This window comes from Gymnoscopelus microlampas, assembly GCF_963454915.1.
Source record: "Gymnoscopelus microlampas genome assembly, chromosome: 7".
Taxonomy (NCBI): Eukaryota; Metazoa; Chordata; class Actinopteri; order Myctophiformes; family Myctophidae; genus Gymnoscopelus; species Gymnoscopelus microlampas.
In genome coordinates this window covers 44,353,903-44,370,455 of record NC_139944.1, presented here as the reverse complement: position 1 = coordinate 44,370,455, position 16,553 = coordinate 44,353,903, and the positions used below count along the sequence as shown (strand labels likewise).

Here is a 16,553-nt window from a genome sequence, read left to right as displayed (position 1 = left end):
TGTTTAGTCTTTATGTAACGTGTGTGTGTGTGTGTGTGTGTGTGTATGTGTGTGTGTGTGTGTGTGTGTGTGTGTGTGTGTGTGTGTCAGTAGCGTCCCCAGGAATTACATTTAGGGCAGGCAAGATTTTTTTTGCCCCCCGGCCCCCCTCGAAAATCGGCGATCGAAAACCGTCGAAAGTGGCCGTTTTCAAGATGTTTTGGCCATTATCTCTAACTCAAGGCTTCCCAAACTTTTCAAGCTGTGACCCCCCAAAATAATCATATTGTTGGATCCCCCACCCTGACAAGCACTTGGAATTGTAGGCATTAGCCTACATTTAGTATGACGTGGTTCCACAGATAAATATTGTGAATATAGCTGATCTACAAGATTGGCTATTTTCACAGTGTTTGCCTCTTTCTTACGTACTATTTGACAATTTGGCCAATTTGGTATTAAAAATGCCTCAAAGTAGTTAAATTGTAACTTTGTAAATGTGCAGATACCCTGTATACACTTATACTGTATGTTGGTTTGTTTACTGTTGAGTGAGAAAACAATGTTGCACATTAAGCTAATCATCTGGGTACTGTTTGTGTCTTGCAGGAGCCCAGCACGAAGCGAGTCAAGCCTCTGTTCAGGGTGACATCACTGGCCAGTCTCCTCCCACCTGTTAAAACCACACCCCTCAAGAGGATTGGTCAGACCCTGCAGGTAAATGGTCAATCAGGAGACAGACAGAGTCAAATCGGTCTCTGGAAGGGAGACTAAGATAGTAGACTTAAGCCAAAACTAAACTAGACTAATCAAACAAAAAAACTAAACAATTTAAATGAATGTCAACTAAAACTGAAGAATATTGAGGCTAGGCATAGTACATGAGTAGAAGCATGACAGATAACTCTCTGAGACATCACATGGCTGACATATCTTCACTAGGTTTTGCCAGAGCCATTTAAGGAGAGTTGTGTCACCTCCATTCACTTCATCAGGGAAGTCCGAGGAGCCAAATAGTGACAAAACCCCGAACCGGAGGTTCTATTTCGGTACTATTTCGAGTTTACATGAACCACGTAGTGTTTTCTACCCCCAAGGTGACGCAACTCTCTTATACAAGGCTCTGGGTTTTGCCAACTTGCTTTGGCCCAAGTGTCATTATCAGTATATCACCACAACATGCATGCATGAAAACAGTGAAACTCCTGAACAATATTTGAAACTCACGGTTGGCAAAGTCTGCATATTTAGATTTTCAGGAAGACAAAAGTTGTTTCCAATCAAAGTTTGTTGGTATCAGAATCAGAAACACTTCATGAGGTTCTCAATGAATTTACTTTGACACATGGCTCATGAGTTCAACACAAACTTTAACAATAACTCTGGAGGATAAAGCCTTTATTCTAACCTAGCGGTTCTCAAAGTGGGGTCCAGGGATCCTCAGGGTTCCTTGAAGGGGTTTTAAACGGACCCTTACAGTTCTGTCGAGTTATGGGGGTCTTTGGAATTAAAAGGTTTGAGAACCCATTCTAGGTTTATTTGGTTATATTTGTTTGATTTTTATCCTCTCCTCAGCGCTCCATCAGTTTTCATCCAGACAGCCGGTCAGAGACTGTTGTCTTACCCCGCCCCTGGACACGCCCCTCCTCGGCAACAGTCCCCGTGGTGACCAAACGGCGTGACAGCAAGCTGTGGAGCGACACCTTCGACGTCCAACCACTGTCAGCGAGAGAGATAAAACGTCAAGAGGTTAGACCCAGACCCAGAGAATGAGCGTGCATGCGTGCGTGCGTGCGTGTGTTCCTGAGTATTTCTTTAATAATGATAATAATTTCAATCAATTAAGTGAAACTTCATTTTACATTTATAAAAGATCTTAGAGAACCCCAACTGTCTCTCTCTTTCTCTCTCTGTCTCTAGGCTATATTTGAGTTGTCTCAGGGAGAACAAGACTTAGTTGATGACCTGAAGCTGGCAAAGAAGGTAAATACGTGTCTGTTTGCACACGTACTGTATGTGTGTGTATTTGTTTGTGCGTCATGAAAATATGATACTATATATACAATCTCCAGATAATGATTTGTTAGTTGCTGATATGAAACATTTTGCCATAATTGTTTTGATTCAGAGGCATACGGTTGATATGAGACGATATCCGGTTAACACATCATGTTACATTTACATCAGCTCATGTGTGTGTGTGTGTGTGTGTGTGTGTTTAGGCTTATCATGACCCAATGTTGAAGCTGTCAATCATGACAGAACAGGAACTGATGCAGATCTTTGGAACCCTTGACTCATTGGTACCTCTACATGAAGGTACGCACGCACGCACGCACGCACGCACGCACGCACGCACGCACGCACGCACACACACACACACACACACACACACACACACACACACACACACACACACACACACACACACACACACACACACACACACACACACACACACACTCTAAAAAGCGCATATTAATGTAAATTGTATTGTATTATTATTATTAACCTGTCTGGCTGTCTATTTTTTTCTCTATTTCCAATTCAATTAACTTTATTGAGCATAGATTTGTGTTTTTTAGATTATGAGACGACGTTACATAGCCTATTGTGTACAGAGCAGTTATGATCATTCTGGATACATATTTTTTCATTGGTACTTAAAACTATTAAAAGTATTCATTTCTGATGAGTTCATATGAACAACAGAAGAGAATAGAGTTTTCTTAATTCTCATACTTTGTCTTAAGGAGCAGATTTGTTTTCCACACATCAAAAAGCTGTCTGTGTGAGATTACAGTACTGTATATGCTAACGATGCCCCCTAGTGGCAAAATGAGGAAGCAGGAACATGCTTCTGTTCTAGAGATAAAGAAAGTGGAGATCAAACATTCTGCAGCAAATCAGAAACATTTACTGTAAATCATAAAACATAAGGGTTGAAACTAGTGAATGTTCCAACACATGCCATTTCCTACCAAAATAATTGTATATATTTTTTGTCTACCTGCCCAGGGACAACAGATGTGAATGAGCTGATAGCTAACTCTGGAGCAATCACTTTTTAATTGTAGGCTCCCCCTGTAATAATAAACCATAACGATTTGGAAGCATTTAGTTTTGTTTATGAGTTTGATTTCTTTTGGCAGTATTCCATACATACAGCATACAGCTGTGCTATAGTATGGAGGTCTCTCTCTCTCACTCTCTCACTCTCTCTCTCAGATCTGTTGAGTCGGCTGAGACAGGCCAGACAACCAGACGGTTCTACAGAACATGTAGGACACATACTGGTAGACTGGGTAAGAGATGCTCACACACAACACAACACAACACAACACACAGAGTAAAGTACATGCACGCACGCACGCATGCACACACGCACGCGCGCACACACACACACACACACACACACACACACACACACACACACACACACACACACACACACACACACACACACACACACACACACACACACACACACACACACACACACACACTATACATAATAGACACACAATACTTAACTCTGTGTGTGTGTGTGTGTGTGTGTGTGTGTGTGTGTGTGTGTGCGTGCGTGCGTGTGCGTGTGTGTGTGTGCGTGTCGTGCGTGCGTGTGTTATTTTTGTCTGTCTCTCCTCCATCAGCTGCCGTGTTTACAGTCATACACTGGTTACTGCAGCAACCAGGTGCCTGCCAAAGCGTTACTTGACGACAGGAAGCAGAGAGACGGACGGGTGCACGACTTCCTGCAGCGCTGTCTCCTGTCGCCGTTCAGCAGGAAGCTGGACCTGTGGAACTTCCTGGACATCCCTCGCAGCCGATTGGTCAAATACCCGCTGTTGCTGCGGGAGATTCTGAAGCATACGCCCAATGACCACCCAGACAGGCAGCGCCTGGAGGAGGCGGTGAGAAAACAAAACGCACCCCAAAGACCACCGGTTTTCAAAGTCGGGTCCGGGGTCCACCAGGGGTCCAAATGGACCTTTACGGGTCTGTAACTCTGAGGCTGTACAAAGGGAACCAAATGGAGTAGATTCGGGCATCAGTATAGTTAAGTTCAGTGATTCTCAATCTTTTTCATTCGAAGGACCCCCAGTTTGATATGAATTAGGCCACGGACCCCCATTTGGTAAAATGATTATCTCTGGGATCCCAGTCTACACTGTAAAATACTAATGGTTAATTTAAAGGAGTAGTTCACCCAAAAAATGACTTATTTTCTATCAATTACACACCCCATGAAGCGTTGAATTCTTGGAGATTTCATTGTTTTTGTCACATTCCTGAGCCAAAAATGTGATGATAATAATAAAGATGCTAATGTATCTGGTACAGTTTACAGTTTAGGCATTTAGCAGACGCTCTTAATCCAGAGCGATTTACAGTAAGCAAGGACACAAGATAATACATCACAATACATCAATAATACATCAATGCATAAAAATAGTAGTCCAATAATAAAGTAATACATAAGTAAACCAATAACCTAATAATAACTAATACATACGTAACCAAGAACCTGTCATCAGCCTACATTGAAACTTAGATGTTGTTGTATAGACAGATGCCAGGTCAACAATGACCTGGCATCTGTCTATATAACATGCTATCTAAGTTACATTTTAGCCTTTGCATAATCCTGTAAGGTCGTCAAGGAGACACAAAGTGTAGGAGACACAAAGGAGACGCTTTGAGTCTCCTACCGAAGAGCGTTATCAAATTATTGGCTTAAGAATGTGTTAAAAACAAAAGAATCTCCATGAATTCAATGCTTCATGGCGTGTGTGTAATTGATAGAAAATAAGTAATGTTTTGGGTGAACTACTCCTTCAACTCCTGAGAGTGTACAAATGGAAATGGTAGTATAAAAGCTGAGAGGGAGACAGTGTAGGAGAGACAGACGGTAGGAAAGCTGAGAGGGAGACAGTGTAGGAGAGACATACAGTAAGACAGCTGAGAGGGAGACAGTGTAGGAGAGACAGACGGTAAGGAAAGCTGAAAGCTGAGAGGGAGACAGTGTAGGAGAGACAGACGATAGGAAAGCTGAAAGCTGAGAGGGAGACAGTGTAGGAGAGACAGACGGTAAGACAACTGAGAGGGAGATATTGTAGGAGAGACAGAAGGTAGGAAAGCTGAGAGGGAGACAGTGTAGGAGAGACAGACGGTAGGAAAGCTGAGAGACAGACGGTGTATGAGAGACAGATGGTAGGAAAGCTGAGAGGGAGATATTGTAGGAGAGACAGACGGTAGGAAACCTGAGAGGGAGACAGTGTAGGGAGAGAGTGTAGAAGAGACATACGGTAAGACAACTGAGAGGGAGACTGTAGGAGAGACAGACTAACAAAAATATGTTGCTTTTTTTCATTTCTCTTTCTGTGTGTCTGTCTGTCTGTCTGTTTGTCTGTCTCTCCTACAGATCCTGATGGTTCAGAGTATTGTAGCAGAAATAAACAGACAGGCAGGGGAATCGGAGTGTCGTTACTATAAGAACAGGCTGTCCTACAGCGAGGAAGGACAGAGAGACGCACTAATTGAGCACTCCCGAACTCTCAGCTGCCGTGGCGAGCTGAAGAACCACCGCGGAGTGGTAAGTTTGATTCCTGTTTTCATTAAAGTGTAAAGTTGACACAAGAATTGTACGAGACACTACCTGTCTCTTGAATGGTGTGATTTTGGGGTGAAATAATTTCCTGTGAATACGGTACATTCTAATGACAATATTTTCTCCTCTCTCTGTAGAAACTTCACGTTTTTCTCTTTCAAGACGTGTTGGTCGTAACCCGAGCCCTCTCCCTGAACGACCAGACAATCAGCTACCAGCTCTGCCGTCAGCCAATCCCAATCCGCCACCTGTTGCTGGAGGACCTATCGGATGGCGAGGTCAGAGTTGGCGGTTCCATACGCGGAGCTTTCAGCAACGCAGAGAGAAGTGAGATTAATGTTCATTTCATTTCATTTCTACTGCCTCACGAGAACAATGTTGGTGTAATTAAGAGATTCGCTGAGGAATAGATATTTCATATGAGATACAACAACTAAAACAAAAACATCATGGTTGACTAATTCCTGGTTTAACCCATTAACCAATTTAGATTTTAACGTTGGCTATTCAAAAATAGCAGATCTACAAGCTAACTTCCCTCTCTCCTCTCCTGTCCTGTTTTCAGTGAAGAACTTCTTCAGGGTGTCGTATCACAGTGGAGGACAGCCTCAGTCTCTGTGTCTGCAGGCCAGTGACCTCTTCAACAAGCAGCAGTGGTTGAACTGTATCAGGCAGGCCCAGCAGGAGGCTGCAGCCCTGCAGGTTGGGCTGGACGGACAAACAGGAGGGACGACTGGACAGATGGAGAGAGTGATGGAGGCTGTGAGGCTGGTGTCTGGACAAGGTGTGACGACAGATTCAAGTCCTGGGCAAAACGCTGAGACGGCGATTAACGAGAGAGAGACAGAACCCAGCACAGGTGGAGGGATAGACAGAGAGATGGATGGAAGGATAAGTCAGGACATAGAATGCGGGTTGGGCAGAGAAATGGCCGGAGAAATAGAGAAAAGGACGGATGGAGCGATAAATGGAAGTATAACTGGGCAGATTGAATGTAGTCCGGGTGGAATTACAGGTATAGGTGGGGAAATGGATAGACAGGTGGATGGTAGGAGGATGATCGGAGAGATGGAACATAGCCTGGGTGGAGTTGTGGATGGAGAGATGGAAGACAGGATGGGCAAAGTGTCAGAGATGGGAGACCTAGGTGGAGGCAGAGAGAGTGTGCAGATGTTGAATGGAGACACGGGAACAGGGAGGAGAACCGTCGTGGGTTTGACTGGAGAAGGAGAAGATGGAGTGACAGAAGAGGTCGGAGATAGGGGTAATGGGTTTAAAGGAGGGGAGATGGGGATGGTGTCTGGTCTTGGAGGAGATGCAGAGGTGGGGTCGGGTGTAGATGGGATGAGAACAGGAGAACTGATGTCAGAGGGCACCAGAGGAGGGGAAGAGCTGACGATGAGAGGAGAAGAAGAGAGAGGAGAAAGTGGTGATGACGCGGAAGGAGGAAGAGCAGTTCATTGTGAGGAAGACGAAGTCAATATGGACACCAGCGACTTGGGGGAGGAGCTAAGTGTTCGTTGCTGACCCAAGGATAGCAGGATTATCCCAAGTTAACTGTGTTCCAGAGTCCTACTCCCAATGGGCGTCATTCACAAAGCTGTTTGTACATTTGACTATATTTTAGTGTAGTTTCGCGACTAAGTAAAGACCCATGTGGGATTCACAAAAGGGTGTGTAAAGCCTTGATTTGTGTGGATAACAGGTGTATCAGATGATGAATCCCACCTGTTCGTTAATCAAATGCACATTAATGTATGCCCCATTTGCATTGTTCCACGCCCCATTTCACACCATAAAAGGCAAGACTGGAATAGCCGAGCTGAAACCAAATTCACTGTGTTGAAAGCCTTCCGTACAAATATATGGTGTCGCTCATCAAAAATAAAATATCTACAAGCTTACAGTGCTTCACTTTGGTATGTCACAGAATACCAATGTCACAGAATACCAATGTCACAGAATACCAAATAATATATAAGGCTAAAAAAGCATGGCAGGATATTGTCTAAGCCTTGTCTACTAAACAGCTGCTCACCTTTGCTGAGGTAAAAACTAAACAAAAACGATAAGGCTGGAATGCAGTCACACGCTGCTAGCTACCTGATAGATTATGTATTATAACTTTACATATATTGATCACTGAGGGGAAATACCTCATTTTATGGGAGAGGACACAGATTTCATCCATTCTGCATCTTCATCAGACTGTAAGACTTGTAGGATATTGTATTGCTTTCTTATGTCATCATCCAGTTTCATATTGCCAATAGAAATGAATAAGTAAATTAATAAGTAATTAGATTGTTCGCCTGTAGTCTCCTGCAGCATGATAGGCTAATCAATTTACCAAATTATGGTCGCAGAAACAACAAACATGCTCAGAAACATAATAATTATGTTCAGTTCAACTAAGAATGCCCAGTTATGCATCCTCACTTCAAGAACAAGCAATATATAACAGACATTTGTTTTCTTTTCTTTTAAACAAATATCTTCTTGACAAATATTGGGCATATAAACATTTTATTTGAGGTGATTGGCACTATTGGAATTGATTTAGCATGAAGAATAAGGCATTCTAATGTCAGCTACGCGTGTTATCTCCCACATACGAGTGCCCAACAGCAGACCTGAGTTTGTGTGTACCTAACAACCAAATCACCGTAGGAATAACAATGACGAATCAGACTATGCTTGTGGAAAGACTTGTGATTTGCACCTTAGTATAAAATCTGAGCGTACGCACGCTTCGTGAATGAGTCCTAATGTTTCTATGTTAAGCACAGTATTCTGTGGTCCCATGTTTTTAAGTTAACCACTGTATTTTCTACCCCCATTTTTTCTATGGTAACCACCACTGTATTCCCCTGCAGCTGCAATTCTGGAACTTGTATCATGTTGCTATGGTAATGGATGGGTTCTAGAATTCTGGTCCCATGTAACTACGGCAACCATGATAACCACTACGTTCCGAAGCTCTGGTCCCACATAACCACAGTAACTTCTGTGCTCTGGAGCTCTGGTCATATGTGGTCTGGAGCTCTGGTCACAATGTTGTAACTAGTGTGTCCTCCCATATTATCAGAAACCTGTTGTCTTAAGTCTCAAGACAGATTCAGCTTTCTTTTTTTTTTACCAAATGGGTTTCCAGATTGCAACTCTTGTAATGCAGGATGCACTCATGTCTAGACTCATGTCTACATCAGGGATTTAACCGGGGACCATTCCTTTACAAATCACTCTGATTGCTAATCTCCTTCCTAAAGGCTTACCCAGAGCAAGCCTGTAAGGAATGACAACACTGATACAGAATGGATGGTCAGGTCATGGTATACCACCTCAACAGGAAGAGTCGTTCGTCGTTTTTACTTGCCGTTTATATCTGGTTGTTTATATGTGTCTGAATCTCATCTGGGGTTTCTGCTTGTTTATTGTTTCCATTCATCTAAGTATTACCACACGTGCGTGTGCGTGTGTGTGTGTGTGTGTGTGTGTCTGTGTGTGTGTTTCACACAGGCAGCAAAGATATACACAAACACGTCTTATCTAGAAATATAAATCGGTATAAGGAAAACACAGGGGATAAATCTGACCACGTGTATGCCATTGCGGTGGCGGTGATGATGATGAAGGCTACAGTACCAGTCATGTGTATGTATGTGTGCCTAGAGAGGAATTTCACCCATAATGCATCTGAAGTGTACTGTCTCTGTGAGATCTATGTAATCAACTTTCTAAACCACATTTTGTTTACCGCTCACAAGCCAATCTTGTATTCCAGAACTCAACCTCTTGCTTGTAGGTTTATTTTAAAGCTTTTCTTTATTTTGTGTATATTTGAAGTCATGTGTTTGGACCAAGAAAGTTACTTTTTAAACAAAAAATAATCTCTGAATGAAACACTGTGTATTTTTATTTTAAAAGCAGTAAAACAATGTTTTCACATTTTATCTGTATTTATTGATTGTCTTGTCAGTTATCAGGGACAATATGTATTCTCTCTGGCCTACAGTATGTGGGGAGACTCTAGAACTTCGAAAATAATTGTTCACATGTTGGTTTAAAATGATCTTTTCACTGTAGTTAACATGAAACCCCCATATGTGTTGAGACAGTTGTCTAAGGTTGGTCTAAGCTTTGTATTGTATATGCCTGAGAATGTTTTAGAGTTTAAAACATTAAAATGTCCTGGTTCTCAACATTCACTACCTGGTTTTCACCACAATTAAAAATAACACTTGTTTTGAGAGCTTACATAGATGTGTATCATGTTCTGTTCTGTTAAAAGTGGAGTCACTAGGTGTGCCAAGTGATAAAATAATGGTCCCCCTGCCTGATGAAACACCAGGTGAAAATACAAATAACAGAAGTCAAAAGAAAAGGTCAAATGTAGTGAAAATGCCAGGTCTATTCAGGGGTTGAATAGACTGGGTGTGGTCTGTCCTGATATTCCTGGTACTTAATAAATTTAAAAATATATATTTTGACCTTATGTAAAATTAGGGTATTCTGGACTAAGTTTATATTGATATTATAATAGCAAGCAATTGTTATTCAGCAATGACAAAATATTGACTCAACAAATATTATGCCACTGATAAATTGGTCAACATAATTCTTGGTTGTATTAAAAAGTCTTAGAGGTTTTAAATCTTATTTAGCTAAGCCTTCAGATGATGTTCACATAACAGCTTGGCAGTAATCGCCGAATAATAAGGACATTTACAAGTAATAACCCTCATTGCTTACTTACAGAGATGATGCATTTCAAACAGCACTGTACTAGCCTAAATACACTGTCAGATAATGTGTAAATCAACTTCTTGTGGCCGATTCTGTCGGAAGTTCCCAATGGGCGGTAGTGACGGGAAGTGGGGGGCGCATCCGGTGAAACCCGGAATTACACTAAATGTAAACAGGAAGTAAACGAGGGTGAAAAAATAGCGTTCGGCCACAGATGGCATTAAAACACTTCTTTGTTGAAAGATATGGATTATTTCATTAAACTACTACCCCGTAAAAGTAGTTAACATTTGGGGCTTTGAGGTAAGCACCTTTATTTTCAATTTGTACACGTTTGGAGTACTTTGCGGGGCATAGTGCAGAAAGTCCAGGTCTCCATGGGGGGTGAACCCTACAACTCTCGTAGATTGAAAACGTCAGAATCATAAATACGTCTACGAGGGTTGTATACTAAAGCTACTACATAGGCTGACTACTAAAGGTTCAAAGGGACATTTTTATGCAGCAGCCAATACATTGGTAACCTGACCTCTGTGCCCAGAGTTGATTGACAATCAGAATGTTTGTGGCACCTGGGGTGTGTGACTCCGGCAGTCCGGGGTGAATGTGTGTACAGACTAGAGAGAGACAATTGTCGGTGCAAGAGGATTATTTCCCAAGTCTTGCTATTCGTTTCGGATTGGATTTCCTACTGGATGGATGAAGATGACTTTTATGTCCATTGTGAATTATTTTCCTGGATTAAAGGATTTCTGTTGAGGACGAACTGTGCGGAAGAGTTTGGTAAGAGGAGACGACTTGCCATAGCGGCACAGACTGAGCATATACTTGTGTTTGAAGTTTGCTTTCTTTTGGACTTGAATGATTTTGGAGTTTTTGGACAGTGACAAAAGTGTCTTAAAGAGCTGCTGAATATTGCATTTGGTATAACTTTTTGTGGACTTTTATTTTTATTTTTATTCTGTTATTATAATTATATTATATCAATATATGTATATAGGATGTATATAGTGTTGCAACCATTATAAGTTAGTGGTGCACATGATCTAGTATTTTGCATTGGCCGTCCATAATTGACCATTGCTCATTCAGTGTGGCAAATGGAAAAAGCTTACAGCACCTGGTATTCCCAGGCGGTCTCCCATCCAAGTACTAACCAGGCCCGACCCTGCTTAGCTTCCGAGATCGGACGAGATCGGGCGTGTTCAGGGTGGTATGGCCGTAAGCAACAGCACAAGGGCCGGTAGGTCTTATATAGATGACAGTGGCCCTGCTGTGGAGTGTTTATTCCTCTATTCTACTTACTGTAGGCTGGGCTGCTAAAGGTTAGAAGTGACATTGTTCAGCAGTGCCGTTTTCTTAGTTAGTGCTGCATTCATAAATGACCATTGCTCATTCAGTGTGGCAAATGAAAAAAGCTTACAGCACCTGGTATTCCCAGGCGGTCTCCCATCCAAGTACTAACCAGGCCCGACCCTGCTTAGCTTCCGAGATCGGACGAGATCGGGCGTGTTCAGGGTGGTATGGCCGTAAGCAACAGCACAAGGGCCGGTAGGTCTTATATAGATGACAGTAGCCCTGCTGTGGAGTGTTTATTCCTCTATTCTACTTACTGTAGGCTGGGCTGCTAAAGGTTAGAAGTGACATTGTTTAGCAGTGCCGTTTTCTTAGTTAGTGCTGCATTCATAAATGACCATTGCTCATTCAGTGTGGCAAATGAAAAAAGCTTACAGCACCTGGTATTCCCAGGCGGTCTCCCATCCAAGTACTAACCAGGCCCGACCCTGCTTAGCTTCCGAGATCGGACGAGATCGGGCGTGTTCAGGGTGGTATGGCCGTAAGCAACAGCACAAGGGCCGGTAGGTCTTATATAGATGACAGTGGCCCTGCTGTGGAGTGTTTATTCCTCTATTCTACTTACTGTAGGCTGGGCTGCTAAAGGTTAGAAGTGACATTGTTCAGCAGTGCCGTTTTCTTAGTTAGTGCTGCATTCATAAATGACCATTGCTCATTCAGTGTGGCAAATGAAAAAAGCTTACAGCACCTGGTATTCCCAGGCGGTCTCCCATCCAAGTACTAACCAGGCCCGACCCTGCTTAGCTTCCGAGATCGGACGAGATCGGGCGTGTTCAGGGTGGTATGGCCGTAAGCAACAGCACAAGGGCCGGTAGGTCTTATATAGATGACAGTGGCCCTGCTGTGGAGTGTTTATTCCTCTATTCTACTTACTGTAGGCTGGGCTGCTAAAGGTTAGAAGTGACATTGTTCAGCAGTGCCGTTTTCTTAGTTAGTGCTGCATTCATAAATGACCATTGCTCATTCAGTGTGGCAAATGAAAAAAGCTTACAGCACCTGGTATTCCCAGGCGGTCTCCCATCCAAGTACTAACCAGGCCCGACCCTGCTTAGCTTCCGAGATCGGACGAGATCGGGCGTGTTCAGGGTGGTATGGCCGTAAGCAACAGCACAAGGGCCGGTAGGTCTTATATAGATGACAGTGGCCCTGCTGTGGAGTGTTTATTCCTCTGTTCTACTTACTGTAGGCTGGGCTGCTAAAAGTCAGAAGTGACATTGTTCAGCAGTGCCGTTTTCTTAGTTAGTGCTGCATTCATAAATGACCATTGCTCATTCAGTGTGGCAAATGAAAAAAGCTTACAGCACCTGGTATTCCCAGGCGGTCTCCCATCCAAGTACTAACCAGGCCCGACCCTGCTTAGCTTCCGAGATCGGACGAGATCGGGCGTGTTCAGGGTGGTATGGCCGTAAGCAACAGCACAAGGGCCGGTAGGTCTTATATAGATGACAGTGGCCCTGCTGTGGAGTGTTTATTCCTCTATTCTACTTACTGTAGGCTGGGCTGCTAAAGGTTAGAAGTGACATTGTTCAGCAGTGCCGTTTTCTTAGTTAGTGCTGCATTCATAAATGACCATTGCTCATTCAGTGTGGCAAATGAAAAAAGCTTACAGCACCTGGTATTCCCAGGCGGTCTCCCATCCAAGTACTAACCAGGCCCGACCCTGCTTAGCTTCCGAGATCGGACGAGATCGGGCGTGTTCAGGGTGGTATGGCCGTAAGCAACAGCACAAGGGCCGGTAGGTCTTATATAGATGACAGTGGCCCTGCTGTGGAGTGTTTATTCCTCTATTCTACTTACTGTAGGCTGGGCTGCTAAAGGTTAGAAGTGACATTGTTCAGCAGTGCCGTTTTCTTAGTTAGTGCTGCATTCATAAATGACCATTGCTCATTCAGTGTGGCAAATGAAAAAAGCTTACAGCACCTGGTATTCCCAGGCGGTCTCCCATCCAAGTACTAACCAGGCCCGACCCTGCTTAGCTTCCGAGATCGGACGAGATCGGGCGTGTTCAGGGTGGTATGGCCGTAAGCAACAGCACAAGGGCCGGTAGGTCTTATATAGATGACAGTGGCCCTGCTGTGGAGTGTTTATTCCTCTGTTCTACTTACTGTAGGCTGGGCTGCTAAAAGTCAGAAGTGACATTGTTCAGCAGTGCCGTTTTCTTAGTTAGTGCTGCATTCATAAATGACCATTGCTCATTCAGTGTGGCAAATGAAAAAAGCTTACAGCACCTGGTATTCCCAGGCGGTCTCCCATCCAAGTACTAACCAGGCCCGACCCTGCTTAGCTTCCGAGATCGGACGAGATCGGGCGTGTTCAGGGTGGTATGGCCGTAAGCAACAGCACAAGGGCCGGTAGGTTTTATATAGATGACAGTGGCCCTGCTGTGGAGTGTTTATTCCTCTGTTCTACTTACTGTAGGCTGGGCTGCTAAAAGTCAGAAGTGACATTGTTCAGCAGTGCCGTTTTCTTAGTTAGTGCTGCATTCATAAATGACCATTGCTCATTCAGTGTGGCAAATGAAAAAAGCTTACAGCACCTGGTATTCCCAGGCGGTCTCCCATCCAAGTACTAACCAGGCCCGACCCTGCTTAGCTTCCGAGATCGGACGAGATCGGGCGTGTTCAGGGTGGTATGGCCGTAAGCAACAGCACAAGGGCCGGTAGGTCTTATATAGATGACAGTGGCCCTGCTGTGGAGTGTTTATTCCTCTGTTCTACTTACTGTAGGCTGGGCTGCTAAAAGTCAGAAGTGACATTGTTCAGCAGTGCCGTTTTCTTAGTTAGTGCTGTATTCATAAATGACCATTGCTCATTCAGTGTGGCAAATGAAAAAAGCTTACAGCACCTGGTATTCCCAGGCGGTCTCCCATCCAAGTACTAACCAGGCCCGACCCTGCTTAGCTTCCGAGATCGGACGAGATCGGGCGTGTTCAGGGTGGTATGGCCGTAAGCAACAGCACAAGGGCCGGTAGGTCTTATATAGATGACAGTGGCCCTGCTGTGGAGTGTTTATTCCTCTATTCTACTTACTGTAGGCTGGGCTGCTAAAGGTTAGAAGTGACATTGTTCAGCAGTGCCGTTTTCTTAGTTAGTGCTGCATTCATAAATGACCATTGCTCATTCAGTGTGGCAAATGAAAAAAGCTTACAGCACCTGGTATTCCCAGGCGGTCTCCCATCCAAGTACTAACCAGGCCCGACCCTGCTTAGCTTCCGAGATCGGACGAGATCGGGCGTGTTCAGGGTGGTATGGCCGTAAGCAACAGCACAAGGGCCGGTAGGTCTTATATAGATGACAGTGGCCCTGCTGTGGAGTGTTTATTCCTCTGTTCTACTTACTGTAGGCTGGGCTGCTAAAAGTCAGAAGTGACATTGTTCAGCAGTGCCGTTTTCTTAGTTAGTGCTGCATTCATAAATGACCATTGCTCATTCAGTGTGGCAAATGAAAAAAGCTTACAGCACCTGGTATTCCCAGGCGGTCTCCCATCCAAGTACTAACCAGGCCCGACCCTGCTTAGCTTCCGAGATCGGACGAGATCGGGCGTGTTCAGGGTGGTATGGCCGTAAGCAACAGCACAAGGGCCGGTAGGTCTTATATAGATGACAGTGGCCCTGCTGTGGAGTGTTTATTCCTCTATTCTACTTACTGTAGGCTGGGCTGCTAAAGGTTAGAAGTGACATTGTTCAGCAGTGCCGTTTTCTTAGTTAGTGCTGCATTCATAAATGACCATTGCTCATTCAGTGTGGCAAATGAAAAAAGCTTACAGCACCTGGTATTCCCAGGCGGTCTCCCATCCAAGTACTAACCAGGCCCGACCCTGCTTAGCTTCCGAGATCGGACGAGATCGGGCGTGTTCAGGGTGGTATGGCCGTAAGCAACAGCACAAGGGCCGGTAGGTCTTATATAGATGACAGTGGCCCTGCTGTGGAGTGTTTATTCCTCTATTCTACTTACTGTAGGCTGGGCTGCTAAAGGTTAGAAGTGACATTGTTCAGCAGTGCCGTTTTCTTAGTTAGTGCTGCATTCATAAATGACCATTGCTCATTCAGTGTGGCAAATGAAAAAAGCTTACAGCACCTGGTATTCCCAGGCGGTCTCCCATCCAAGTACTAACCAGGCCCGACCCTGCTTAGCTTCCGAGATCGGACAAGATCGGGCGTGTTCAGGGTGGTATGGCCGTAAGCAACAGCACAAGGGCCGGTAGGTGTTATATAGATGACAGTGGCCCTGCTGTGGAGTGTTTATTCCTCTGTTCTACTTACTGTAGGCTGGGCTGCTAAAAGTCAGAAGTGACATTGTTCAGCAGTGCCGTTTTCTTAGTTAGTGCTGCATTCATAAATGACCATTGCTCATTCAGTGTGGCAAATGAAAAAAGCTTACAGCACCTGGTATTCCCAGGCGGTCTCCCATCCAAGTACTAACCAGGCCCGACCCTGCTTAGCTTCCGAGATCGGACGAGATCGGGCGTGTTCAGGGTGGTATGGCCGTAAGCAACAGCACAAGGGCCGGTAGGTCTTATATAGATGACAGTGGCCCTGCTGTGGAGTGTTTATTCCTCTATTCTACTTACTGTAGGCTGGGCTGCTAAAGGTTAGAAGTGACATTGTTCAGCAGTGCCGTTTTCTTAGTTAGTGCTGCATTCATAAATGACCATTGCTCATTCAGTGTGGCAAATGAAAAAAGCTTACAGCACCTGGTATTCCCAGGCGGTCTCCCATCCAAGTACTAACCAGGCCCGACCCTGCTTAGCTTCCGAGATCGGACGAGATCGGGCGTGTTCAGGGTGGTATGGCCATAAGCAACAGCACAAGGGCCGGTAGGTCTTATATAGATGACAGTGGCCCTGCTGTGGAGTGTTTATT

The 16,553-nt window shown here is 44.3% G+C and overlaps 1 protein-coding gene across 5 annotated transcripts in view; it reads left to right on the top strand.

Moving 5' to 3' along the window:
- The window catches only part of arhgef3 (Rho guanine nucleotide exchange factor (GEF) 3), a 37,701-nt gene extending 28,160 nt beyond the window's left edge, over window positions 1-9,541 (top strand). For all 5 annotated transcript variants that reach the window (XM_084063556.1, XM_084063555.1, XM_084063559.1 and 2 more), the window contains 9 exons: window positions 589-696; window positions 1,555-1,728; window positions 1,900-1,962; window positions 2,202-2,298; window positions 3,208-3,284; window positions 3,633-3,893; window positions 5,405-5,575; window positions 5,728-5,917; window positions 6,156-9,541. In XM_084063556.1, coding sequence (XP_083919682.1) covers window positions 589-696; window positions 1,555-1,728; window positions 1,900-1,962; window positions 2,202-2,298; window positions 3,208-3,284; window positions 3,633-3,893; window positions 5,405-5,575; window positions 5,728-5,917; window positions 6,156-7,117 — 2,103 coding nt within the window. In that variant the 3' untranslated portion in view covers window positions 7,118-9,541. The remainder of the gene's footprint in view (window positions 1-588; window positions 697-1,554; window positions 1,729-1,899; window positions 1,963-2,201; window positions 2,299-3,207; window positions 3,285-3,632; window positions 3,894-5,404; window positions 5,576-5,727; window positions 5,918-6,155) is intronic.
- Window positions 9,542-16,553: the final 7,012 nt, after the last annotated feature.